Source organism: Bombus vancouverensis, chromosome 6 (assembly GCF_051014615.1).
Source record: "Bombus vancouverensis nearcticus chromosome 6, iyBomVanc1_principal, whole genome shotgun sequence".
NCBI classification, from domain to species: Eukaryota; Metazoa; Arthropoda; class Insecta; order Hymenoptera; family Apidae; genus Bombus; species Bombus vancouverensis.
The window spans coordinates 18,929,020-18,956,589 of record NC_134916.1 but is presented as its reverse complement, the minus strand read 5'-3'; the positions used below and the strand labels follow the sequence as shown (position 1 = coordinate 18,956,589).

At 40.0% G+C, this 27,570-nt stretch overlaps 2 protein-coding genes across 14 annotated transcripts in view; one reads left to right on the top strand and one right to left on the bottom strand.

The window, feature by feature from the left end:
* The window catches only part of LOC117159747 (uncharacterized), a 54,403-nt gene extending 40,164 nt beyond the window's left edge, over positions 1 to 14,239 (top strand). For both annotated transcript variants that reach the window (XM_033339883.2, XM_033339882.2), the window contains 2 exons: positions 5,013 to 5,172; positions 9,348 to 14,239. In XM_033339883.2, the coding sequence (XP_033195774.1) occupies positions 5,013 to 5,172; positions 9,348 to 9,592 (405 nt within the window). In that variant the 3' untranslated portion in view covers positions 9,593 to 14,239. The remainder of the gene's footprint in view (positions 1 to 5,012; positions 5,173 to 9,347) is intronic.
* A 252-nt stretch (positions 14,240 to 14,491) lies between these two features.
* Positions 14,492 to 27,570, bottom strand: part of RhoGAP102A (Rho GTPase activating protein at 102A) — a 64,197-nt gene continuing 51,118 nt past the window's right edge. For all 12 annotated transcript variants that reach the window (XM_076619426.1, XM_076619429.1, XM_076619432.1 and 9 more), the window contains 8 exons: positions 21,800 to 22,015; positions 21,356 to 21,506; positions 20,754 to 20,944; positions 19,776 to 20,002; positions 19,039 to 19,150; positions 17,826 to 18,153; positions 17,223 to 17,514; positions 14,492 to 16,545 (listed from right to left, as the gene is read on the bottom strand). In XM_076619426.1, coding sequence (XP_076475541.1) covers positions 16,206 to 16,545; positions 17,223 to 17,514; positions 17,826 to 18,153; positions 19,039 to 19,150; positions 19,776 to 20,002; positions 20,754 to 20,944; positions 21,356 to 21,506; positions 21,800 to 22,015 — 1,857 coding nt within the window. In that variant the 3' untranslated portion in view covers positions 14,492 to 16,205. The remainder of the gene's footprint in view (positions 16,546 to 17,222; positions 17,515 to 17,825; positions 18,154 to 19,038; positions 19,151 to 19,775; positions 20,003 to 20,753; positions 20,945 to 21,355; positions 21,507 to 21,799; positions 22,016 to 27,570) is intronic.

The window sequence follows — 27,570 nt, the reverse complement described above, 5'->3', positions numbered from 1 at the left end:
CTTGTAGAAATATCGCGGTTATTGGAACACCGCAAGAGATAAGGATGATGACGACGATACGCCTCGACTATCCATCGGTGTATCGTAACATCGTACCGATGCGTCGAGTTTCTCTTTGGCTGCAGCCAAGTTATTAGAACGGTAATCAATGGAATGACAAATGTATTTAGGTAGAAAATTCCGACTTCTTTTCACCGTTTTCCACGGTACGCTTGAGTCTCGAAGCGACATTTGAAACGGTCGGCGTATATAATTTTATGAAAGAAAGTTCTAGAGAAACTTACGGTGATTCCTTACTTTCGTGTTTAAATGTACTAGCTACATTATATTTTGAAAAAAAGAACCGTGTTAAAAACGTGTTATTTAGAAGATATAATTTTTTATAGAAAAATAAACAGTAGATAAATTGGATATCAGTTATTGCAACATTTTTATTTGGCTTTATTTTTCCGATACAAGATAAAAGATAAAAGATAAGAAAGAGGAACGTGCGCTCCTCTCAATAATTTTACAGCTATTTATCAGTGACCTCGTTTTCGAAACGAATCTTTTAAATTCAAAGGACGTCGTTGCAAATATTAAAATTGCCGATCGATCGTCCGTCGCTCGGCGATTACTCTAAAAATCTACATGCAAGAATCGGAAACAGTGTCACTTAACAAGATTACGTAATATCACACTGACGTAATCATTGTTTCCGACAACGTATCGTAATTAGACACTCATTAACCATTATCATTCTTCTTGGCTCAACTGGAATTATACTTGTCGCGATACATTTACTATGTAGCTGTGCGCATTGAATAATTTCCACGTTAAATCCAATTAACACGCGACCGATTTTCTATCTGGTGGATCGAATCGATGCCACAGAAATCGATCGTTCTACCGATAATCGTACGACGTGTTTCAAATAATACGTATCATATTGAAATAAACGTATGTACATACGTAATATGTGTACCGTACGCAGATTCCAAACGAAGTGTGAAACGTATACGCGAGTCGCGCACGATCGAGGAATTAAATACTTAAAGGCCACCTGATCAGAAACAGCTCGCAGGTGTTTCGTTAAGCCCCCCGCAGGGGCTTAGTTAGTATGTGTCAGAGCACCCACGACTGTTGGACACTTTAAAAACAATGAGACGACATTGGCGGACCCTCAGTGAACGTTTTGGCGCGGATCGTTTGCCAGCAACGTGCGTCCCCGTTCCTTCGTTTTACCATACAACTTTTCCACGATCGTGTACTCGGCCTACGAACTTTACCAGTGATTTCTGTTCCCGTTTCTTCCTTGGAATTATTTTTTTTTTTTTTTTTTTTAACGACAGACAAATCGCAGTCATGTCTTTTATTGACCGAGCTGTTGTTCGACGCGTGGAATAGCGTTTTCGTCGATCAGTTCTCCGAATGTCGACAAACTTCCAGCGAGTGTTTTTAGAGATTCTTGTTTTATTTTTCATTATCAACAGGCTATTAACGAACGCTGTGTATCAAGCGTACGTAAAATAATTTTCGAGAAACGAGATCGCGATTCGGAGCAGCCTCGTCGCAAAAACGTAAAGCGTTTCGTAAGGATTGTTGTGTTTCATAGCGAAAGTTGTTAAACAGGTTGCCATTCGGTAGCTAGCTACGATGAAACACGAGATCGAGACGCGTTATCTATCGATACTGTTGCACGATTGATCAGTGATACGGCTCGCGATCAGTGATCGGTGGACGTTAACCTTAAGGCGAACATCTTCTTCGATCTACGTTCACCGATTAATTCAAAGACTATATAAAATTTCTAATTACGATGATCTATCGCTTCGAAATCGCTTCGTCGAACCTTTGAAAACTTCTTCTAAAGAAACTTACACAGTTGAATCTATAGAAGAAATTTCTATTGTAAAAGAAGTTTTTGATTCTTCGATTAAAAGAAAGTGGAAAGCAGAATGGAGCGAAAGTCGAGAATGAAAAGTTACAAATGTTAAAGGACACGGAACCGTCATATTCGTGAATATAAAACTGTGCTGTGTGAAACGTACCAAGTTTTTTATGAAATACACTTTATCCGTGTTACGTGAGGATCGCCACACGGCTGTACTACAGTACTGGATGCAAGATGATGGAAAAGAAGAGACGCAGCCTTCTGAGAGAGGCCAAGGACGAGATCGAGCTGGACAAAATGAACAAACAGAAACAGGGCAAGGTGAAACGAAGCCGCGATTTATAACGATGTAAAGTTAAGCCATGGGGATTTCACATTCGCCGGAAGTGCCTTTCGTATTCTACGATCGTCGAGATTCCATAGTTTAACCTTTTTTTTTTATAGTTTTTTTGTGAGATATAAGAGACGTTTATTTTTTGTCCGTGACATTGGTAGAAAATGAGATTAAGCTTTTTTGTCGGAGAAATAATCGCTAATAACTGTAGGTTTGTGTCGTTCGTCGAATTAGATAATTTGTGAAAAGGTTGATATTCAGGAATTTAGGAAAAATTGAAAAGTAGTTTGCCAATTGTTCTTTTAAAGAATTTGCTTGTTTCAATCGTGAATTTCTCGAAGCATTTCTTTCAGACGTTGGAAATATCAGAGATCCCGCCATAAAAACGTTTTGCGAGGAGGAAAGTAAAACAACAAAGAAAGATAATAGGATAAAAATAATAGTAGTGGAGTCGATCGGATGGAATCGAAGGTTCGAGTTAACATTTTTCACCTCTGTTTCACTGAAAGACACGATCTAATGTTGATCTATAGAAAACCGACTTTATATTACAACCTTTATATTACAATAATAATACCGTATACATTTTTGCCTCGAATCGATACGTTCGATCTTTTCCTTTCATCGAATATTCCGTACTCGAAATATAATAAAATACATTGACTGTTGAAAACGTTATATACTTTTCAGATAAATATCGAGAAGCTCGGCAGAATTATTTAACGCGCATCGTATCAATGAAAATTGTACTTTTCTTAATAAGAAAAGAATAAATTTGAAAATGTGGTAAAATTAGCATATAAATGTTTTTTAACGCTCGAAGAAGAAATATGAAATTTTATTCTTGACGCCAATAATAACGTGAATTTAACAAAAGAAAATCAGAGTTTGTATGGTAAAGTATTTCTTTCGTTGGTGAATGCAGCTTGAATGTAAAGAGGCAGAGGGTCTACGCTTATTTCGTTGAGCGGAGAAAAACTGGCGAGGAAACGAAAATCTTTCCCTTGCGTGGCAAGAAATAATCGTTAGGAAATCCTTTTTTGCAATTTCCAAATTTTATTTCTTTCACGAAACGAGCAATTCTCTTAGACGCTTAAAGAATAATTCTGTCGCGTCGTTCGATAAATAGAATAAAGTAGGATATAAAGTAGAATATAAAGTATACGCCAGCGATTGTATTGAAAAATAAATTCACATCAAGTTCGTGATTCACATTCGAATGTAAAATATTTTATTAAAATAAAGTACAGGTTTCCTAGGATCTCGAGGAAGCACGTACAAAGTCTAAAACCCTGTTGCGAGCATCCCCTAATACCATGGCTTTATTTCACCAGCTTGATCTCTGTAATCTCTTCCTGCGTACAAGATTTAACCGTGCTTCGACATTTTTTCATTCTGGCCTTAATGAACGACAGCGGTACGCGTGGGCTGATAAATAAATCCCAGAGGGAGCAGCGTTTGTTAATCAAATTGTCACCGGACCGTATATTTGGTTTTCCCGTTTCCTCTTTCCTTTTGCTCGGCCGCAGGTCGATACGGCGGAACGATACGGCGGAACGATACGGCGAAAGGTACAACGGAAGCTAAAGAAACAACGGTGAATCGATTATTGCGCCGAAACAATGGCTTCCCCGCGTCTTTTCTACGTCTTAATTGAATCTCCTGTTTTCTTCCACCTTTCCTATGTTCTTTCCGCGTTCCCACCCTCCTCCGTTCTTTTTCCTGCGTTCAATGATCGAGCGTATTTCGCAACAAGAGACAACAACGCGCGCTGAAAACGAGCATTTCCTATAGAACAATATGGACGAACCTTACGGATTCTAGAACAATGGCAACGTATGACGCGTTCAGGTGAACGAATCAATGTACCACTGTTGCGATAACTGGACGATATCGATGTAATTGACGAATTAGAAGATTTTAGTAATGGTAAATTTTGACGCGACAACGTCCAAATATTAATTGTACGTCGTGGTGCTGTGGATTGAAAGAAGTTTTTCCTTGCGATTAATGAAATACCTCTTAGTTTTTTCCCTCGGTAATATATATCCTGTCACGATGTCAGCGTTCTGATAATTTTTGTTTACAAAGTAAAACGTTTTCAAAAGTAAAATAGGTAATTTATTTTTCTGAATAATTTATATAAAAATAAACTATGCCAGAGGAAATGTTTTTTAAAGTATTATATGCAATTCAGCCTTGTCTGTTCGTGGTAATCGTTAATTTACTGGTATTCTTCCGACAAAAGGTGGATAATTATGCGGCTTGGAATTGTTGCGGCACGATAACGAACTCGCTTCATCGATAATGAGCGTGCATAATCGATGCTCCATCGGACTGCAAACTTTCGGTACGATAATTGCGAGTATTTGCGTTAATCGTTGGACGTCGTATTTATCGTGCTTTTTACGTTCCAACGCTCTTCTGCGGTTTCATCGAAAGATTTATCAAGAATTATCATTTGATGAACCGAAGTTTCATTTTTTTGGGGAAATAATTTTACGGTGAATCGGCTACGACGGGAAACTTATGCTCGCTTTGTAAATTCTCTCGATCCGTTAATCTATTTATAACCGCGATCTATTTTCCTAAGAGAAAATGAAATTTTGTCTTAGAACGTTTTGTAAAAATCCGTGCGACAACCGTAACCGTGAATTCGAATAATGCAAGATATACGTATTAAATAATAATTTACGATAAAATTATGTTTAAAGTTAAGAAATAATTTATCGAATCGATCGTTCAGATATACATAGTTTGTTTGAAACTTTCATCGACCAAAGGATATGAAACTTATTGTTACAGTTGGCTGCTATCGCTTTGAACTTTGGCGTGCTGGTCACCGCAGTATACGAAGGTATTTATGCTCGACGAGGCGGTGATCCGACGAAGATCAGGGTTGTCGGTGATCCTCGTGCAGCTACCATAAATAATCCTGGCTACCGGGAACATCAACCCACGAATGGTAAGTTCGCTAGACACGTGATCCCTGTTTAATTACTAAACTACTCTGCTTAATTAATTTTTTTTCCCCGATCCCGTCTAAATCTAAAATTGTAATAATCAACCGTACAATATTCAACCGAAAAACTATCAACGTTAACCACGAGTCTATTTATAGAAAAATAATGGTATCGGAACTCGTTTAATAAAGAATATTCTTTCTTCTGCGTTCGTTCGCATTCGAAGGTCACGTTTCTAAAACCTCTGTCACGATCGTATCGTCGCGAGGAAGACTTGGTGAGGAGCAATAACACTTCGTAACAAAGGACCAAGTATTACAAAATGTATGGAGCGCGTGTATGGCATGACAAAATAAAGTCGATCGAAATTGAGTAAGAAGTTGAGTAATTTGCTTATTCGTGTCGAAGGGAATCGGCAGATGCGGTAAGTAATGCGAGCAATTTGACACGATTTCAAAATTCTTGGAAGCTCGTGGATATTGCATTGTAGAATCGGAAATTTTCGTAAGACTCGTAAGTCATCGACATTTTTTAACATCGACTCGTATCGAAACTTTCGATATTCAAGCTTCGATATTCAATTCTGGAATTAAATAATGTTGAAATATTAAATTTCACGGTATCGAATGATAGATTACTATTCGTTTCGGTTTATGGTTAACTAATTGAATTCAAATTCAACCTCTATATGATATCGCGAAGAGCGTCGGTAATTCAGTTATACGATGCCCCAGGGATATGATGCTACGATACTAAATACATTTGTTGCCTGTAGTTTTGCATCTCCTTGTTCCTTGTTGTTTGCGTCTCCTTAATTTCTGTTGCGCGCTTCGTTTAAATTTCACATCACGAAATTAGAATTCCTATCGCGTATGAAAAAGAAATCTGTTTGAGGTAGCGCGGCAAGCGACATTCGTCCATTTAATACTTTTATATCGCATTCGATAAACGTTTGTCATAAGTTTTTTCCCACCTGCGATATTACTCGATTTTCTACGGAACAAAGAGAAAGCTCCTGGCTGTCAGCTCGAAGGTAAAGCTTTTCCCTCGTCGGAATATTATTAATGCGGTTAACGAGGCAACGTATCCATTTAGTTCCTAATAGCTTCGCTTCGGTGCACAATTTCGAACGGGTTACGCTCAAGGTTACGCGTCAGCCAAACGAAACAGTACATTTTTTACCTGATTTCCACGAATATTTCGGTCAAATTTAGGAATTAACGTATCACTCGTAAATTGCAATTTGGAACCACCTATTACATTTCCTATTTCATAAAAATAACAATAGATAAGATGAGAACAGGATTTTTCTCTTAAAAGGTACTCGAGGTATTTTGAACAAACGTTCGGGAATGTTTTCATTGTAGAAAGGGTGCATTACAAAATGAGCAAAAGCTTGCAAAATTTGCAAGCAAATGAACCGATGTTTCAGTTCCCTTTTTAAACGTTCCTAAAGAGGGTTTCTCGAGCAAGACAAACTTTAAACATCTTCGTGCGATGCTTGATCCGCTTGAATCGAGCGAAGACGTTCTTCAGGTTGCTCGCTTGTGACAGAACGTTGCTGCGTTGCTGAAAGTCGAAGGGCCTTCGCCTAACAGCTGATGGAAACTCAATATGCCCGAGAAACGTGTTCGGATGTGAAACGCGGTGAAACGTGACGGGCCGAAGTCAAGGCGAAGGGAGCAAATAGAGAGATCGTACGCCAGGGATCGGAGAAGTAAAAAATAACGGGGGAGAACTTGCAAACTTGGAAAACTTGCAAAGAAAAGGGACGCAACGAGGAAAGTTGCGGAGAGAAAGAACTAAACTGTAACACGAAACACGGTGTCGCAGTAGGAAGGAAGCAAGCGCGAGTGACAGAAGGAAAACTAACTGCTAAAGAAACGGATAAACAGTAAAAAGATAGTGATTAAAATTTAGGGGGAGGGGGGAATAAATTAAACGGATGCCACTGCAATTTGTGAATTTTGTATACATCTCGAGCTGCCTCCCGTTTCCACCACCAAAATGATTTCTAACGTTTCACAAAATTCCCCTCGCATGAAATTTCCATATTCGCTCTCGACTTGGGAACTTTTTATCGATAGAAAAATGCGATGGAATCGGAAATAATACGATAAGGTTAAAGTACATAAATGAGAAATTACAGTTACTTCTTTGTGCGTGTGCGACGTTAAAGCGCTTAGAAAGACAAAAAAGAGAAAAAAGAGAAAGAAAAGATATGGAAGGCCATAGAAGAAAGGATGAGCACGGAGTCGAGTGGAAAGAGGCGATGTAAAAATTTTTTCCCGAATAACTTCGCGTTTGGATGACACATAGAGTGGAAATTCAGCCGAGTGCTCATCGCGCTCGATCATGCCTCGTGGTGAATTAAAACGTCTCGATGAATTTCCACGTAGCAAGAGTGCAGGTGCGCTTAAATATTGCTTCCACGTACGTGAGTGCATGCGTGAAACGTGACACGAGTGTTCATCGAATTGCAACGTGCGCGATTTTTCATAGATTTCGATTTGTGCTTTTTCGCGAAGGACTGTCGTTTTTTTTTTTTCTTTTTGTTCTTGCGAATTTTCGATCGATCGAAGATTACGAAGCTCGTCGATTATAGTTGGTTACTCGTAGCATAGCGAACTATATAAGAAGCGTTTTACGAAGAGTATTATTTATAGGGGTCTATTATTCGTCTGGTGTTTAAAAGATGATAGCCAAGATTCTACCTACCTCTAATGAGAAATTCCAGAACTAGCGGTTGTTATACGCTGTTCCGGCTGCTTTATGCAATTATTTTGTTCTGTAGCTGGAAATTATGTCGTAATGAGTAATTACTCTTATAAATGATATTAAACGTTCTTACGTTCTTATTAACTACGATTTCCTCGCAAAGAGATTCAAAGAAGCCCTGTAATTGCAAGAGTTTTCGCGACTATAAATTTTCTAATTATTACCGAATACCGAATAGAGAGACTATCTGTTTCAGTCCACGATCGTGCGATCGTTACGATATCGTTTAAACGATTAAATTTGTTTATAAATGTAAATAGGTTGTCCGAAAAGTGTCTTTCTTTCGCAAACGTGTTTTTTACAACAGTGCACCTTTTTACAAACGCGAAACCAGGTCTGTGAAATGTCGCGATGTTTATCTCAACGGAACAAAATGGATCGTACGTAATTGGAGAAAATAATATAAAAGAAAAAACGTTGTGCGTTTATTATTTGTGCGTTGTGCTCGTAAAACGAAAGAAACATTTCGGACAACCTAATAGCATTTATCGATAATGATTATATTTTATTTATTAAAGTTCCACGTGCCTCGATTAAAGTTAAATCGTGGAATTTAATTCAATGTACTGGAATAGTTGAGAAACCCGTTGGCCACCTCGGCGGACAATCAATTTCCAAACTTTTTTTCCTATTATCGTAGAGTGAAAGGTCGTGGGACTGTCCACTGTCACACGCACACACAAAATTATCTGTTTTATAGTCCTTGTTTGCTGTTTTTAACTTTTACGACGGTTAGTTTCTTTGGTTAATTAGTCGAAATTTATAATCCAGTTTGTTTTCAATGAAACGAGTTTAACTTATAAAATGGTGCATTTAATGTCGAGATTATTGTCGCTACCTTCCTAATTCCAGCCAGGTTTCAGGTTCAGAATAAAAATAAAATTAATCGGATTACGTGTTAATAGTTCCAATTTACGATTGTAAACTACATTTTAATATATTCTATCGTGTAATGTAACATATGTATATCGTAATACACACCAAGTCGTTGCAAATGAAATGTGTCATTATTAGAAAAAAATATGCTAAATTAATATACACATAGTAGACTATCTCGTTAACGCCATTAAACACGATGTTTACGTAAACTCGTATTTTTACCATCGCGACTAAATAAATGGAACCTAAATAGAAATTTATTTCACTCGCCTAATAGTACAATACATATCTGCTTTATTCGAGATATTTCCGAAATTATCGCGTACTTCCTCGCGTTTAAATTCCCCACAAATAGAGAAACATAAATTATTGACAGATTTTTTACGCGATTTCACACAAGTGTACCGATCTAACGATATAGTTACATAGTATAGATATAGCGTAGGTATATCATATATAAAATAGGAAACTTTTATATTCGAAATAAATGAAAATATATGTTTGGTGTTTCGAATTTCAGGCGGCAGCATCTCGATGACCGACGCTAGTGGCAAGCCCTATGTAGGCGGAGCCGGAAACGGTTCGATGGCGTCGGTAGCAACTTCCGGAAGCGTGACAAGCACGGCTTCGCCGCTTCGAAGCTCGTTGAAGAAGCCAAAGCCGCTCGGTATCCACAATCCCGGTTTTTCGGCGCACAGTCCGACTCTATCGAGGAACGGCTCGCAGAAAAAAGTGCGAATTCAGACGCACTCTACCGAGGTTTAAACAACTTTCGGCGAAGACGAAAGCGTCGATGATGTTTGTTCTGGCGCGGGTCTACTCGCAGGTCTACTCGCAGCCGATTTCGTCGAACAAGCATTCCGATACGAAACGAAAGTTCAACGACGAGCGTAGCAAGGCAACGAAGCTCGACCAAGTTCTTTATCGCGAAAGCGGAGAAACAGTCCGCCGATTCTTTCTGGTATTAACTTTATTTAGGCACTCGTAAAAGACGTCGCGATACTTATCGTCCAAGTTTCTTCGTTACTTTATCGGGTCTTTCACAACTTTCCTACGCGCGAGAATAATATTGCAACCCTCTGTAGCGAAAATGTTGATTTGTTTATGGAAAAGCAAATGATTGGGACAATTTTTCAAACCGTATTTCAATGGAAACAGAGAGTAATCGTTCGACGATTGTAGATGTTTTTTCACATTTATATCCTTTTCAAGGCAACCGAGAAAGCAACTCTACCATAATTATCTTGCACAGCGGTGTTATGTTCCGTTTATTCTGTACATTTCAATTTCGCGTAGATGAATAATAAGAATTTATTAGAAATTATACAGCGACGAAATGTAAATTAATATGTACATATGTAATTTTCAACCGTGACGATATAGAGGGTCGATAGATTTTTCTCTTTACATAAACAAGGACAAATACGAAGCACGAGGTACCTTCGAAATTGCTCGGTCGGTTGGTTTCGTTACTCTGCTACTTCCGACGATGTGACGCTCTATCGAGGTGAATCGAAAAGACTTTCTCGCGATCTTGGACTATAAAGTTGCCACTGAAAGACCCAGATAGCGTTATCGCGTGATCGAAGGACTACCGCGAGGACGTAGGAAATAAACCCTGTTGAAAGTGATCGAGGGAATCGCAGAGGGAAATTGCCTCGACTACGATCTCTGATGGCGTTGCTACGTCTTCGAGAAAGTTGTAACCTTCGACTCGAGGCGCCAAGCGTCCGACGTCGACCGATATTTATGGTAGACGCGACAATACCGATCCAAAGGTGGAGCTTATGATCCACCCCCGCAACGATTTCGTCGTCGATTTACTCGATAAGAAACTTTCAACGATTCCGTGAGAGTTTCAGTTCTCGTTCGTTTTCTTCTTTCTTCGAGTCGCGCTCGTTAAGACGCGAAAGTCGTAACTTATCGAAGAGTATTTTACTTCTTTTTTTGTATTTTACCTCTTTTTTTGTATTTTATTTCGTTCAAAACTGATATTAAATTGAAAGATGTAAAGAAATCGAAAGATGGGTCCACGTTTCGAGAAGGAGGATGCCGATGGATTCAGTGCGTTCGATCAGGCGAGGATCGAGAAAACCAGCCAGTCGTGTTCGCTGAGATTACGATTTAAGTTCCCAGCGGTTCCAGCCGCGAACAAGCAGAAATTAACCCTTTGCGGTCTGGTTGCTTCGTGCAGTAAGCTTACTCGTAGTCCGGCCACGTTTCAGAATCGTATCGATTACTTGCACGAGCAAATTTTTCCCAAAGTACTGCGCGAAGTAGATGTTGCATGGAAATATCGCTCTTATATCCTTCTCCGTTTTGAAAATATTTCAAACGTTTCAAAAATTCTCAACTATCTACTTCTTCGTTAAAATAGACAGGACAATAAAAATGGTGAAATTTCAGTTATCTCGGTAATTTCAAAATGCCAGATAGGACGTTTTAATTAAAAGGGGTAGTTCGATTAAAACCACCGATTTTCTTCGTTGATTTAACCAAATAGAAATTATTTAAATTTTTGTGTAACGTCGATTCAAAAATTTCTACTCGGCTCCGTTACAAAAGACGAGAGTTTAGTGTAAACTTTCAGCTGTCCGATAAATATTCCGGGATCACGATATCATCCCACATCGTGTCCAGTACACACCGCGTCCAGTTTTGGCCGCGAATGGTTAATAGAATTTGATCGAATCGATCGATAAACCGTATCAAACATGCGCATTTAACGTTCTACTAGCAACTTGTAATTGTTTAATCGAGATTGGCGCGTCGCTAAATGACAAGCACAACGTCGAAGCGAAAATCAAGTGGCTCGACCATGACCGATATCCGGGATACGTGCGGCGGTATTTGGCGAAGAGATTTAATTATGCATTTACAGATAGAACTTAATTAAATCTAGTAACGAGTCATTCGTACGAAACGAATCGTCGATCGTGATTTAAAAAACGGAAGAACGATAATAATTTTTGATACTATCGTCGTTCGATTTACGTCACGGTTGGAACAGCGATAAGGCTATGGGTATTACGTTGTAAAGCGATGGTAAGGAGAGAATTAAATAGCCAGAAATAGCCAGATCGAAACTAAGCCCAGGATATGGCGTACGATTAAAGTATAGGATTAAATTCGCGAATCGACCGACGTGTTATTACCGAAACGTACCAATCGATCGGTGTTTAACAATCTTTTCTAGTTACATGGCTTTTCCTGGTTGCGTTTCTTCCAGCATTCTTCGCCTTCGATTATCGAAATCATACTCGCGCGTGAGATATTTCATTTGGATTTCTACCAAGTATTTACCGTATGGATATGGGACGTTTAACGAAATTAATTTCATCGTTCTAAAATCTGTTTTTTGAACGTTCAGGCTAATTTTCTATATTTTCTATCGAGCTAGTGCCCTGGAATTACGTCTGTTTTTACGTTTATTCGCGCGTCTAAAGGAAATCCCATACGTACAATTTTTCCTTCGCGTATCCGGCAGAAATAAGGCGCAGAAGTTTCTTGCATCGAATATAAAACGCGATAAAATGGCATTCGAGATAGCTTACGGGCACATTCTCTTCCTACATTCTCTTCCTATTCTTGAATTTTTACTCGAACAATCGTATCTCTCGCAATCGAGAGAAGCTTCGCGAGGAACGAGAGAGAAGCTGCCGTATTCGCTGGATTTGGAAAAAAGAGAGGAGGAAACGGTCAAATGGCGCGTTCCAGTAATAACACGTAGTCGTCCGTCTTGGAAGTCGCAGGATACGTGATATGTTTTTCTACTTTTTTCTTTCTTTTTCTTCTCCCTCTCCCTTCTCTCTCCCTATGTTTCCCCTTTTTTTTCGTTTTTTAATCTAACACCTTTCTCTTTTTCCTGTACGCTCCTTGTTCGTCGCATCGTAGTTTCAACTCGGCGTTTCTTCGTTCGAGCAACAAAGTATAAATAAAATACTTATTGCGTCGCATCCGTCCAGCCCTACGTAGGCAGCTAGCCGTAAAACGGCAAGAATTATATATATATATACAAATATAAATATATAAATATATTTATATTTTTTAGCGATTGTTTTAATATATATATATATAAATATGCAGAAGAAATTTATATATAAATATAAATATATATATAAATATATTGTATGTTGCGCAGTGTACTCGATTGTTTCTGCTCGTGTCATTAGTCTCGAACAGGAGAACACGTTTTACTCGTTAGAAATTATTATTATTATTAATATTATTTTTTATTACCGTTACTGTTGGTATCGTGACACTGTCACTCTTTTTGTTTAGAAGAAGTGGTTTTCACGCTTCTTTCGCCGATGATTCCGGAGCTATTTATGATTTGTATGCAAAGTCGACAGGCGAGTCTTTACTGTATATCCTTTTCTTTGTAATTCGTTTTCTTCCGCCTTTCTTTTTACGTGTAGAACCGTGTGTGAATAGTTGTTGACGCTTATTTATTTATATCGAATGAAATTCGATCGAAATTAATTTTCCGATCATTCCTATATGAGTTTTACGAGTTATTTTTCTGCCCCCCTTTTTTTTTTGTTTGAAAGATTATTTTATTATGCTATTGGTAAATTATGAGTTTGATCGTTCTACGGTTAAACTGTACTTTTTTCTTGATATCTTTCTTCGAGGTAACTTCCTTTTAACGTTCGCGTCTCTGGTAGAGAGTGAAATACTTAACGACGTATCTACGCTGATTTTTATCGTTGATATGATTTGTCGAAACGAATCGCACGAGCCGAGCATGTTTATAGGACTTACGCAAGAATTATCTCGACATCCGTGAATTAAACGATAAAAAGAAGCTCTGCCTTACCGAATCCAGAATTTCTCGATCTTACGTATCTTTCAGCGATTGACCTTAAATGATTGACGTTATAGTCGTAAAAAAGTATCTATCCTTTCATTCGTAGAAACATTTTCTTCTTTATTCGAAGATATTTCATCACCGGCGTGTTCAATGTTAAGGTTTCAAAAAAGTGAGAGCCACCGTCGTCTAATGAATCGTTGAAACTGTTAAAAAATAAAAGCGCGAGAAACGAATAAAATTGCGTAAAAAAAAAAGTTAAAGAATAAAAATTAATAAAAGAAAAAAAAATGTTTCTCTGGATTCCGAAAAAGCGCTTGTGCGATTCTAACCGTACCTTTCAAAAACGTAATAAGAGAACACAGAGTGAGATGGTAACGCAGTTACGCGCGAGTAACAAACGTAATTAGAATTATAAAAAAATCCGTGTTTTCACTTTTTGCACATTTTGCTACCCATTAAAGCGAAAACGATCGCCCTATATCGCGAAGTTTGTGTGCGTCTCGATGAATTTTCTAACGACCAGTATGATGCTGTTTGAATCGTGTGAGGACTGTATGCGAGGAAATCGATAATAAAGGAATTTCTATGATTCACGATTACCTGAAACTCCTCTTTCTTGCGCTTCGTCCGTTCAAACAAATCCACGATCACAAATATCGAACGTTGAACGTAACGTTTGTGAAATCCTGATCCCAGTTATTTTCTATTTTAAATACCGTAATACTGGCTTATATAGCAAACTTTATAATAGCTATATGGCAAGTAAGATCGATCGCAACGAGTTTGATCGGCAAATTTTCGCGATAATTATCTGGAATAATAGAGGAAACTGGAATACAAGGTACTCAAGATAGTAAAAAAATTAACCTTCGTTTATTAGCTTACAGACTGAAAATGAAAACTTAAACGACGAACAACAGCGTCTTTCGGGCCACGCGTCCCTCACGGCAGTACACGAATTCTTTCGAGGCAACTTCTCGCGAACGAAGAGCGATTTAAAAAGGAAAGACGAAAAGAACCGAGAGAATCTCCCGGCGAGAAAAAGGAAGGAATAGAAACAGAGAGAAAGAAACGAAGAGACGAAATTCGTTAGTTTAGCTGCTCTGGCTCGTCATCGCTAGATCACGAACTACCGGTTCGATTAGGTACTTGTAATAACTATACAAAAATAATAGTCTACGATCGACGAACCGCGTCTCGACAGAGCAACGCCGTATCGTTGGTCGCGTCAAAACCAACGACGACGTTCAGTCGATCCAGAGAGATGGAATGGCCCGACGCGAGTTCAAGGGACTCGAGGCTATTCTTCTTTCTTTCATTTTGGTTCGTCGAGGATTGAATCGTGCACGCGATAACATCGTGGCTTTCGCACAAATTATCCACGAAAGCTCGAGGGAAATCCCTCCATCTTGAATAGTAAAAATAATTTACAAATCGCTACTAACGTGTCGCTACTACATCAGAATGTTACGTTCGTAGATACAAGATCAACGTTCCATTTTGTTTTTTCTTTTCCGTATAAATTAACCGCAAGGTAGAACATCCTCCCGTTTGATTTGTTCGTTACACGCGATTAATCTCGTCGAGAGAACGAGAAAAGTGATAAAACGAGATAAAAGAAAGATGAAGGGAGACAGAGAGTGTAGAGAGGGGTCGTGCGTTTCGTCACGGAGATCTTTGCGAGCGCGAGGACGGTAGTCTAGGAACCAATAGACACCCCACGATACGTCGATCACACTTTCGAAGCGAGAAACGTGTCGAGGAACACTTTGCCAGGCCACGCCTGATCGGCAGTGACTATATTGTTTCTTTTCTTTTTTTTCTTTTTTTTTTTCTTTCGCGGACACTCTTGACGATCGAATCGTATACTCGGTCCGGACCTGCTCGGGTTTCTTTTCAAAGTCACTCGTAGTTTATCCGGCGCACAATTCAGATTTCATCGCGTAGAAATATATAATTCAGCTGGATACGATCAAAGCGTAATTTACTTGTACGTTGCTCGAATAAAGCTGATTCTTTGTAATCGTTAAATAGCTTAAATTACTTAAATACCTTATCGTTTAGGGGAATACGTAATACTTTGGAATTTTAATACGTTAAGGCACAATGTTTCGTTGGAATAGAATGCATCGGAAGCTATATTCAAAATATTATTCAAGCAACGTGCAACGAAGGTGTTTCGTTGTTTAAGTTCCTCTTCGTAACACGTTTCAACATAGGAAGATCTGTACAAGTGCGCAAGCTGTTCCATCTTGTTGTCGTCTTTTGTATTTCACCATAGCTGACTAAACGTTGAATTTTCTAATTCGACGTTTTTACGTGTCGTACCTAAGTGCAAGCTTAGGTACGATCCGAAGCAAGTAATCGAGTAGATCGCGCATTCGTACAAACTTCCTCGCTGAATCTTCGATAATCGTAATACGAAACGCCCTTTTTTCAATTTAAAATCAATGCGAAACTTTGATCGTGCGCTCAACTTTTAATAGAACCGTCTTGAAACGAGTTGTAAAAGAAAAAGGTTCGTCGAGATCCTTGGACGTTCGATTCGATCGCCCACAGGGATATTCAGAGGTATCCCTCCCTGTCCTTGGGCGCGCTGGAAATCAGTTCCCGTCGTTTCCAGACCGGCTGTGCTCTAGTTCTTTGATTCTGCGTGCCAGCCGCCGAAGACGAAGCGGACATCGTCACGGATGGCAAGGATGAAACTGTAGCCGTGTTTTTCCCCGCCAACGTATCGGAATCGGGGATGTGACGAGTTTGATGCCTAGAGTCCGTGTAACGTCTCTTCGTGTATTTCTTGCTCTCGGAGGACGTTGAAGAGCCGGTCTTACCCTGCTGCGACATCGAGATGCCTGCATCTGGTCTGGAGATGTGCAACATCCTCTCGATGTCAGCGGTCTTCGACCTGAAAAACAAACGAACAAATAATTAAATTCTTTTTGAAGAATTTCTCGTTGACATTCGGTAATGCACTAATATATGAAAAATGAAGAAATTAAGCGAACGACCAAGTTAAAAGAACGATCGTGATTCGTGCCTGATCAAAGTTTCACTGTAACTATTTTTATCGTATTGCAAGCTTCCAGATAGAACCAATTTCCAGGAACTCGTTCCAAACCAATTTAGATTATCGAATAAAAATTACATTTTGATAATTCTGTATCGCGGCTAATTCCACTTACGTCTATCTATAAAGATGAGTTACGTTAATCGGTGCACGAAGGGACAACGAAAGCCTAAAAATAAAATAGAAATGGCTAAACTGAATAGGAAGAAGGACCAGTTAGTGCACATATATATATATATATATATATGTAAATAACGAACCCCGATAACGAAAGAATGATGGATAGAATGAACGAATGAACCGCGACAAGAAACGCGAATAACCTAACAACGACCTAATACCGTGATTACAAGGTGAATGCACCAGGAGTGCATTGCACTAGATTCGAGGGGGGTGAACGAACTGTCCCAGATGTTCCGCGCGAATACCAGAACAGTATATAGCTTGAATCATCCGGCCAATTCCTGTCAGCTACACACGGAAGCCAGCATAGTTTAGAGGAGCAGGATTCTCACCTCAAAACCGCACCACCGATGCTGGTGATGCTGGGTGTGTACGGGGCCGCCGCGGTGCTCCTCGACGTTTCCTGACTGCTGCTCGACCTGGCCACTTGACGTAACTCGCTCGAGGTGGTGAACGACACCCTTTGGAGGACGGCCTGCTGATCGGGGATGTAGGAGACAGCGGTGACCGCACTGTCGGGGCTGGCAGGTGGCGATGACGCCCACGACGGAGGAGAACTTGGAACCTGATCGCCCGATAACGTGGCGGAGGAACCGACGGCGCTGTCGCTTCCGTGTCTTCCACCTGGTGATAAATAATTTTATGGAAATTTTGTTCTTTTGCTTCGCGATTATAGCGGTGTAAGATTTTCGGAATTTCAGAGTTTCTTAAGTTTGGAGAAAAGATATTTTGCTCGTTCGGTGTATTCGTTTTCATTGCGAATATTATTTTTTGAACTCTCGGAGAAATATTATTTAACGAGATCGGTTGTTACGACGTTGTTCGTTGTCTCGAAACACCGATTCGATAAGCAAAGAGAACGATATTCTGACAACGCAAGAACGAACGATACAACTGATTTTAATATACTGCGACAGAATTCAGGAAGGTCATACCTTCGCTGCAACCGGAAATCGATCGCTGTCTCTGCCTTCTTGGCGGTGCACTGGGTTGCTTAGGAGTTTCCTCGATGTAAGGAATGTCCGGATCGTCGAGGTTCAATGTGAACGCTCCAGACATCGGTATGGTAAGACTGGCGGTGATTACCATGGGCGAGGATTTTCTTCGTGGATCGGCTGGATCTTCGCTGGATCCACTGTCCACGCTATTGCTCCTGCCTTCCTCTTTTCGTCGGCTTCCAGGCCTCTTTGGCCGTCTCGGCCTTGGACCTATATCACCGCCCACGCCAGCTGTTTGATGCAGACACTGTTCCCTAGTCCACATCTTTAACAATCGAAATTGACCCAGTTTTCCTTTATACGGAACGTTATTTTCATACAATTTTTATCGAGAATTTTAATCGTCGTTTCCTTAGAACTAATCGTTTGAACGTTCAACGATGATAAATATATTTTAACCCGTTAAAGACCGATGTTGCGTTAACGCAACGTTTCATTAGCAATTGTTTTCGATTGTGTGCATTATCGAATCCTGTATGCTTGGTCCTTAATGGTTTAAGGATGAATTATATTCGATAACTTTTTGTATAACAAAGCGTAAAGATCTTGCATTAAGAAACTTGCAGTTATACCTGAGAACGAATAAGAATCTTATTTGTGCGCACGGCATGATACGATTGAATTAATACAGCGAGGATTATCAGATGAATTTTTATAGAAACAAAATAGAATTATCTAAACGCTTTGTAGTACGCTTGGTACTTTAGATTACGATAGTAACGTCAAAGATATTAATAATCTACAAATATGATTGTTTATCCAATACAAATGTTATAAGTTTAACATCATCGCTTATCAACGTACCCAATGGTGTCATTAACGAGTCATTAAAGCAGAAAAATTCTTTGTTTCTTCCATGACACGAGGAACTTAACCGACGATAACGAGAGAAAATGAAACGAAAAGTAAAAAATACAGTGAAACAGGAAGGTTTGAAAGGAAACTACTCGACAGACCGAGAAGAAGAAGAAGAAGAAGAAGAAGAGCAGAAGGAAAACGGGGAAATAAAAACGTCCAAGGTGTGGAAGAAGATCAGCCCCTGCGAAGTCGAGCCATATCTTTCCTCGATCTCGAAAATGTTCCAGGCGAAGACGTCAGAGCAATACCGCGAAATGGTCGACGGATATCTCGTTCGATCTGGATCGGTTACCTTTCTGGTAGACGTGGTCGTGCCGGCCGTGGTCGTTGTCGACGTCGTCAGCGTCTCCTCGAGCGAGAAGGTTTCGGCTTCGCTGCACGGGTCCGCCTCGTCTCCGCATTGCCTGCGAAAAATCGTACGAAACACGCTGTCAGCTTTTCCTACGCGACTCGCCGACTGACATCATACGCGAGAACTTCGTTGGCTTTGTGCCACCGAGTCTCGCAAGTTGAATTAAAAATCGTGGAAAAGACGGAGCGCTCGAGCGTCTTTGGCAGAAAGATAAATAACGATTAGAATATTCACGATCGCCTGTTTAACTGCATAAAGGATGAAGAATGGCGCGTTTGTCTCCAATGTAAATTTAACGCAACATCAGTTACGAATATGAAATATAAAATTGTAATCGACGATAGAGAGATTTAATGAAAAGGAGAATTTTAATCTTATATTGGAACCGTTATATTACTATTTTGTATTAAGTTTCGTATAGCCAAAAATGAAGAGTAACGATGGAATTTCAAGATAAAGTCAAATATAATTTTGCGATAATCGCGTAAAAATAGCAATACGTAATTCTAAATTCTTGATACTTTAGTTCGGTTTTATAGGAAATAGAGCTTGTTACGCAGAATGGTGCAAATCGAATCGTCAGCATTTCCTTGAGCATCTATTTCGAAGATCGAAGAGAGAAGGGGCTTGACGGGATCGAAGATTAAAGATAGAAAATGGCCATATAAGTTACTCACTCTTCGGCACGTCGAGAAAGGGCGAGATCCAAATCGGCCGGATGGGTGTCCATCATGTGCAAGTAAACTTCGTCTAGAAGAGCGGCTGGCACCTTAAATAACGTCGCGGCGTGTTCCAAAAGAGTTCTGACCACGTTTATCACGTCTATCCTCTCTTCGGCCCTTTCCGCGGACACTTCCGACCTTTGTCCAGGTTTCACGCAATGAAGGATATTTGGGGCAAATACCTTATGAAAGAAAATTCAAGAAAATTCATCAGAGGCTTTGAGAAAATCCGAGAAATTAAACGCGTCTATGTAAATCATTACGGTGATTCGTTAGAGTTCGCTACAGCTGCTTTCTAAACATTTCGGAATGTATTATTTAAAAGCGTGTATAAGCGACAGAAGAGATCGGATTATCCGAAATCTTCGTATAATTCTATAGATTCGTCGTTCCATGGATTTGGTTGTCTCGATGTTTTCGAAAGAAAAACAAAATACGAAAAGAAATTCCCATTTGGGAATCATCTTTTTCCACCGCGTGGATCTCTTCGAAATTCAATTGTTTTTTTTTTTTTTGTTCTTTTTTTTCTTTTACGATCCCTAAATAAGCAACCAAAGATTGATAAAAAGATTCGACGAAACGCGTGTTGTATAAATTCGCTTTAGAAATCACCGCTATAAAAGTGGAAAAGCTTCGCGAGTGGCGATAACGATCCCCTACGAAGATCTAGAAGAGCGAAACGTGAAAGATATTTAAAAAATAGCACCGATGAACCCCGAGTTCGAAGCTAATGTCGAACGAGATGTCGATTTTTCCACTCGTTCGACTAGAAATATGAAACGTCCTACGATGATAGAGATCGATGGATCTCTACGCCTGTGCTACGTGTCTTTTCCTCTTCGTCCTTTTCTTTTTCATTAAAATCTGACGGTAAATGGAAGATGAGAATCCTTTCGATCGGATTCGCGATAAGAGGAGGCGAATGACACTCACCGTGGCCAAGTTGGTCGTGTCCATCTTGTTGCCCGGTATCCACTCGCCTGTCTTGTTCTTTTGATCTTCGCTGTTAGCCGCCACCACGCTGAGAAAACTCAAAAGTGCCCAGAGCGTCTCACGGTTCGGCGTAGGCAGCAGCTGAACGAGATGCTGAAGTGCCTCTTGCTGAAGTCGCCTGTTCCGGATCTCTGCGGGGAACGAGGGGTTCTCTTTCAGTCCGCGTGGACGGCTCGTGCGTCAATGTCGCGAAGGGAAAATATATCGACGAACAGGGATGGAAACGAGAGACGAATCGAACGCAAGCTCTTAACTCTTTCACCCCTATAAACGCTTTCTGTGCAGCAGAATTGATTCGAATCGATCTTCATATAGTTTCCATTTCTCGTTTGTAAAAGTCGTGCTCGTAAAAGCAATTCCGTCGATAAAAACATTTAGTCGAATATTTGGAATCTAATGTTTTCGTTCGACGACGAATATTTTGCCTGAGACTTGTTTATAGGTTTGATAGGGTCGATGATCGTTTCGAGTGGAAAATTCAGACAATGTTTCGGCTGACAGTACTGAGAATTAAAGAAATTTTCGGATACGTTTGTCCTTACTTTGTGTATGGACGAAGGCTTGGTAGAGATCTCTGCAGAGCAAAGGGTCCGGAAGATCACGAAAAAACTCCTTCAGAAGGGCTGCTACATCGTGAGGACATTGATCGGGTCCGATTTTTGTCTCGCGACCACAATCGAAGTCTTCTCGTAACTGCGGAAACAAAGAATATAACACGCTTATAATACGCTTTTGTAACGCGTAAAACGTGCAAACGTGTCAAATGTTTTCTTAATAGTTGTGCTTTTCAAATATCGGATACGCTTTGATATCTGCAACGTAAAAGTCTATATGGTAAGAATCTCGTTGATTAAATATGGGACATTCGATTTCAATTTACTGATTTAGACGCGATTTAATCGCATCTGGTATAACGCGATGCGATTATACGTTTCGTGCGGAGAAATAAATAAACGCAAGAACGTTTAACATCGTCCAACACTCACCTGTCTCACTCTCTTCTTGGAAGGTGACACCCGGAAGATACCGAGCGTCCGAAGACCCGTGGTTTCCAGGTGCCTGATGCACTGTCTGACTATGCTTGGAACCAGGTCCCATTCCCCTGGAGGGCCTCCTCCGCCGCTATCGCTCAGCTCGAGCACCCCGGAGTCGCTTCCGGTTAGAGCTCCGCCTTTCGACGACAACGACTCGTTCGAACCACCCTGAAACAATCTCATTTCTCTAAAGACCTGTGTTGCATCAGCCAATAGTAGAATCCGACCATTCCAACAATACGAAACATTCTCTAAATGTCTCTCTTTTTCCCTAATATATATTTATATGGGCTATCGGGAAGCGCACTTTGTGCGAAATTTAAAGACGCAGAAATGCGAAGGACGATGTTTCGAATATTTAAAGCAGAGTTTAAGGAATAAAACAAAACTTCTTAGCGTAAAAATAGAAATTCGCATAAAAATTCGTAACGCGATCGTTGGCTTTCGCTGCTTTTCAGGCTGGAAAATTGATCGTACGATCTTTGCGCTGTCCACTGATCGTCATTCGACTAAAATTGCGTAAACATTGGATCGATCCACGTGTCCGATGATAACTGTTTAGCGTTCTTAATGGACGATCATCGTGTTCGTCGATCCGTTGTGACGGAAAAGTGTTGGAAATTGAGGGATCTTAATTAACCAGCGGCTAAAATTATCGCTCTCTGATCTTGCTTCTATTCGCGTCTCCGATCTGTGACGTCACGCAGCTCGGGATACGCGTGACGTCGACGAGGAAAGTGCAACGTTGCGTCATTCCCGGATCGCTTTAAATCGATCAATCGGGCTACTTGAGCACGTGGCGCTTTCATCGAGTCATCGGCCAAACGTCCCGACCGCGAACTGTTATCAATAAAACGCACATGTTCCGTGATTCGATACGACGTTTCGTTGAAAAGCGAAATCAAGCGAAAAATTGTACCGACTTACCGATATCGTTCGTCGACTCTGACAACTATTTCATCGATATCATTCTGATAATTGCTTTTATAGAAATTAAATATTCTTCGTATATCGTTTTATCTGCATCTTTAATTAAATTTTACATCGAATAAAATTACAAAACGTATATCATTCGCTTGTATCTCTTTCTTCTTCGCTAATTACATAAACTATCGTAGAATTTGAACGAAGCATCAGCGAATTTGAAATAGAAATTAATAACAAATTTTAGAATGTTTATCGAGACGTTGACGAAGAAAATAGCCATCGTTGAGGAGAACATTCAAAGTGAACGTAAAGGAAGAAACGATACGTTTTTGCGTGCCATTTAAAGCAGCGACGGGCGACGATGCAGGTAAACGACGGGTAACGATGGATAAAACGAGTAAGAAATCAAACTTTACAATGACGTGTAAAATCGTTAAACGATACGCGTCAACAGACCGAACTGTGACTCATCTTTTTACTAATATACACGAATCGGATATAGATTCGATCGAGTAGCGGAAGTCGCGAGGGTGGCATTGTCGAAGTTGGCGCCACGATAAATCAATGCTATTTCCACAATGTGTGAACGAGGGCTCTCTATTTTGCCTGTCGATCGACTATTTTTAGAAAATGCTAAGAAATTTCGCACTGGAAGGCCCTAGCTTTCCTGTCTATGCCGAGAAACAACGCTAAAATTACTCGCGATTTACTAAAATTAACAGCGATATTTATCCGCGACTCTTAAAGACTCCTATCGAGATTTTAAAAGTAACAAAGTCAAACAATGCCATCGATTCGATTATCAATCGGTATTAAATAAACGCTGGTTGCGAATGTCGCGATATTACCGAATGGTAATATTAAAACGAAATTAAGTTAAAGTTTACACGGGACGAAAGTTCGTTCGTGATAGCCTTTAACGGTTAATATCGAAATATTAATCTCGAAATACTTCTACGCAAGTTTTTTCCTCGAAAATCAAATCTTATCGAGGATTTCTGTTTCGTCTAATTTTCCTTCTATTTTCATGTTCTAGAAGCGTGCATGATCCAACAACTTGTGAACTATCTCGGACCAATAGCTACGGATCAATGCGTAACATCGGAAACTTGCAGAAAAAGGGGGTTCACGTGGTAGATTTAGTTTCTGACTCGTAACCGGCGGAATTTCTCTTCGCGTTGGAAAAATTCCGCCCACGAACAGAATGCGTCACGAACGAGCTCGCGAGCTCGTAAGGGACCCTCAATTATGTATTAACATTCCGAACAGATCGCACCAATTTTCTTGCGGCCAATAATTCCAGCTACTTTCTATATACATCCGTGTAGAACAGTTGACGCATCGGATTTCGATTTATCGCCATTGCTATTAATTGCAGTAAGAATGTTAGTTTATTGCTCTTTTGTATGTGTGTGCTTATCGCGTGTTGTAACGTAATAAAAGACAAGTCCGAGCTCTTCGAGTGTTCGGTACGTTTCCCTGCTATACTAGTCCTATGCTACTATGCTAATTTTCCATCTTTCAAATAGCATCTTTTTACAGGCTGTGTAGAATTTGTTATATTCTATAGAATTATATTATTTCAAAATTACGTTTATTTTTTTTTTACAGAAAGTGGTAATTAACGCTGGAATCGCTAAAATGTAGGATTTATAGAAAAGAAACGAAAATGGAAAGGTTGACGAAAGAATATACGTATACTTGCAAAGTGTGACATTGAAATTCTGAAAAATACGCTGTTCAAGATTTATAAAATTTCCACGAGGAAGTTGCAATTGACCATTTTGATCATTCTGTTAGTGTTGCCACGTTAGAACACGAGCTATTATTATTTGAAACTTTGTACTTTTCGAATAACGAGAAAATCACTACGGCTGACTGCTAAATTGTTCTCGCGGGACGACAAAGTATCGAATGAAGATGACAGATTGACGTTGGAGCCGAGCAGACGCGATGAGATAAATTGATATGGAAGAGAAGAAGGCTGGAACAAAAGGCGCGCGTGGCTAAAATAAATTCTCGGACGTGAACAAATCATCCCGCTGAGCCGCTATAAACCGAAAAATCAATACGCAAAAACGTAAACGCACGAAAATTAGATCGGATCGTGTAAATCAAGAAGCGCGGCTGGAGTCTTCGACTTTCTTAAAATAACGCCTGAACGTTCGAGTTCTTTGCGTGGAGAACGTATGAAAAAAAAAAAAAAAACTGAAGAAGAAGAAGAAGGAGAAGATTCGTGTTCATCGACCAGGTGGCGCCGGTACTTCTCAAATCAAAACATTTACTTCCTGTCACGATGAAGATAAGTAGTTTCTCAAAAAAAAAAAAAAAAAAAAAGAAGAAAATAGTTTTGACATGCATGCATTGCGATAGACAAGCATAGAGAAAATTTCTGAATCTGCTTTATTGATAACGTAGCAACGCAAAAGTTTTACGAGGTTACCATTTATCTGCATTTTTTAAACGTCACTTATGATTTCACGAACGAATAGTTTCTCTTCGATTCGAACATTTCGTAACGTCTAATGTATACGTATAGATTATTGTTCTCGGAAGAATAAAAGGCAGTGGAAGAATTTGGAGGGAAATTATCGAATTTGTTTTCGCAAAAATAATGTAACAATCGTTCGTATCGATGTGGTATAAATAGTCCTGAAACCTTAGAAGTGAAATTACATTTTCTAAAATACGTTGATCAATACGTAATTAAAAATTCTGTGTAGGAATAAATTAATTTTTGAAACCTTTAACCCTTTGCACTCCGAATTTTATTTCAATTTCTTTACCAGCAGCTCCCAACGCTTTTAAGTGTTTTATTTGAAATTTACTTCAACTAAAAGATAAGACAATTTAAATAAATAAAGGAAGAAACGAATTCACTTAAATGCCAGTTTTATTCACGCTATTGTTGTATTTTGCCATTTTTAAGTGTATACGATACATCTTTTTAAGCGTGAACGATACATCTCGAAACAATTTCCAAGTGCAATCCTAGTCTTCTCTCGCACGTTTCACAAAAAGAGGTGGGACTGAAAGAATGTCAAGTGGGGCTCGACAAAGGAGCTGCTGAGATAAAAACCGACGTCGAGCGTCACGCTCGACGTAGGAGTGCAAAGGGTTAAACCAAGTATCATAACAGTGACATAAAAACCTGCAACAAAACACTCGTATGTTTAAACAATTTTTACGCAGTTTTTCTCGCACAATGCTGATTCGTTTTCGCATAAATTTATACGCATAGATCACGGAGCGGAAGCGTTGCGTCGCTCGATCTATCTTTTTTTCTCCCTGCGTTTTCCAAATTTCACGCGATCTAAATCGATCGTCTCGACCCAGAAACGTTGAATGGTAACGTCACAGGGTCGCCTATTGGCATTTAATTGCACGAAACCGTTAGCTTAAATCCGGTAAGAGAATCTGGCAACGAACGTGTTGCCTCGGCCGTCTCGACCGTCTCGGCCGTCGTACACACCACAGAATATAGAATAAGCGGCTGTAAGCCGGCGTCGCGGCGCGTCGTTCTGACGTATCCATCAAAAAATAACCACTTGCGGTCCGTCGTTCGAACGTCTGGCCCCTGACTCGCATAGTGGCCATCGATAAACGCTCTCGTCGTGATCGCCGCGGACACTGACGCAATCGATGACGACGTTTATGATCGCATTCACGATCCGTCACGCGACGCTGCCTTCTCGAGCCCCTCCGCCGTCTTCTCTCGTCGTTCTCATAAAGCATCATCGAACGATCACGATGCAACCGATATACAAGTTACAAGTGGAACGCGTGTACGTCGCCATTCCGATACTTTGATATCGATTCTTCCGCTTCTGTACGTTTTATTTACGCGATGTTGCTCGGGTCAGGATATTAGCACTTGGTGTGAATCTCTCTAAAAGATCCAGATTTTTAATTCTTTCGTAGCGTAGCACGTTGCATTTTCAATGGACGATTTAAATGTCATCGTACGATCGAAAGTCGTAGCGACGCAGATCAAGATTTTCAGAATTTAATGGATCTATCCACTTCGAGACACTTTGCCTGAGAAACGCGGAATAAGAAGAAAAAATAGGAGGGAACGAGTAGAATATAGAAACGTGGCTATTCGCGTTTATCGCGTCTATTTTTACGGTAACTATATTTTCGCATTGAGAGACACTGAAATTTCTATCGGCTACGTTGAGAACGCGTTCCGCGTGCAGATTAGTTCACGTCAATCTAAAACAGGTGATTCGGATTTCTATTCGCGCGTGGGCGTGCTCCTCTATCGTGTTCTCGCCTCTTCGACCGAGCAGTCATCGAGAAAACCGAGTAAAATTCCTGATTGTGTATTCGTGCTAGCCATTCTCAACAATCTACTTGCGTTTCATGCGTGTAATTTTGGTTTGTACGATTCGACAGTCCCCATCTGCCAAAATAAACGCCACATTGTTGCCGGTATCGCGATAAAATATAATACACCGCAGGCATAATTTCCTTTTCCAAGTATTCCACGATATCTGTCGCTGATTTCGCCGTAGAAATCCTCTTAATGTCTGAAATAGTAGCGCGAGTACTTGTGTGGAAAGATCGCTGACAGAATCGATCGATTAGCGATCGACACGCTTGGCTGACTGGATACGATCTTATACTACTGCAGCAAGGACATTCTCGTTGCACACAGCGAAATATCAAATGGAATATGTTCTAGGAAAGCAAGACGATTGTTTCAGCATCGAATACGCTGTTCTAAGGAGTTAATGCTTTTTATTAATGCTTTAGAACCGATCGTAAATTAATATTTTAAATTAATCAAATGG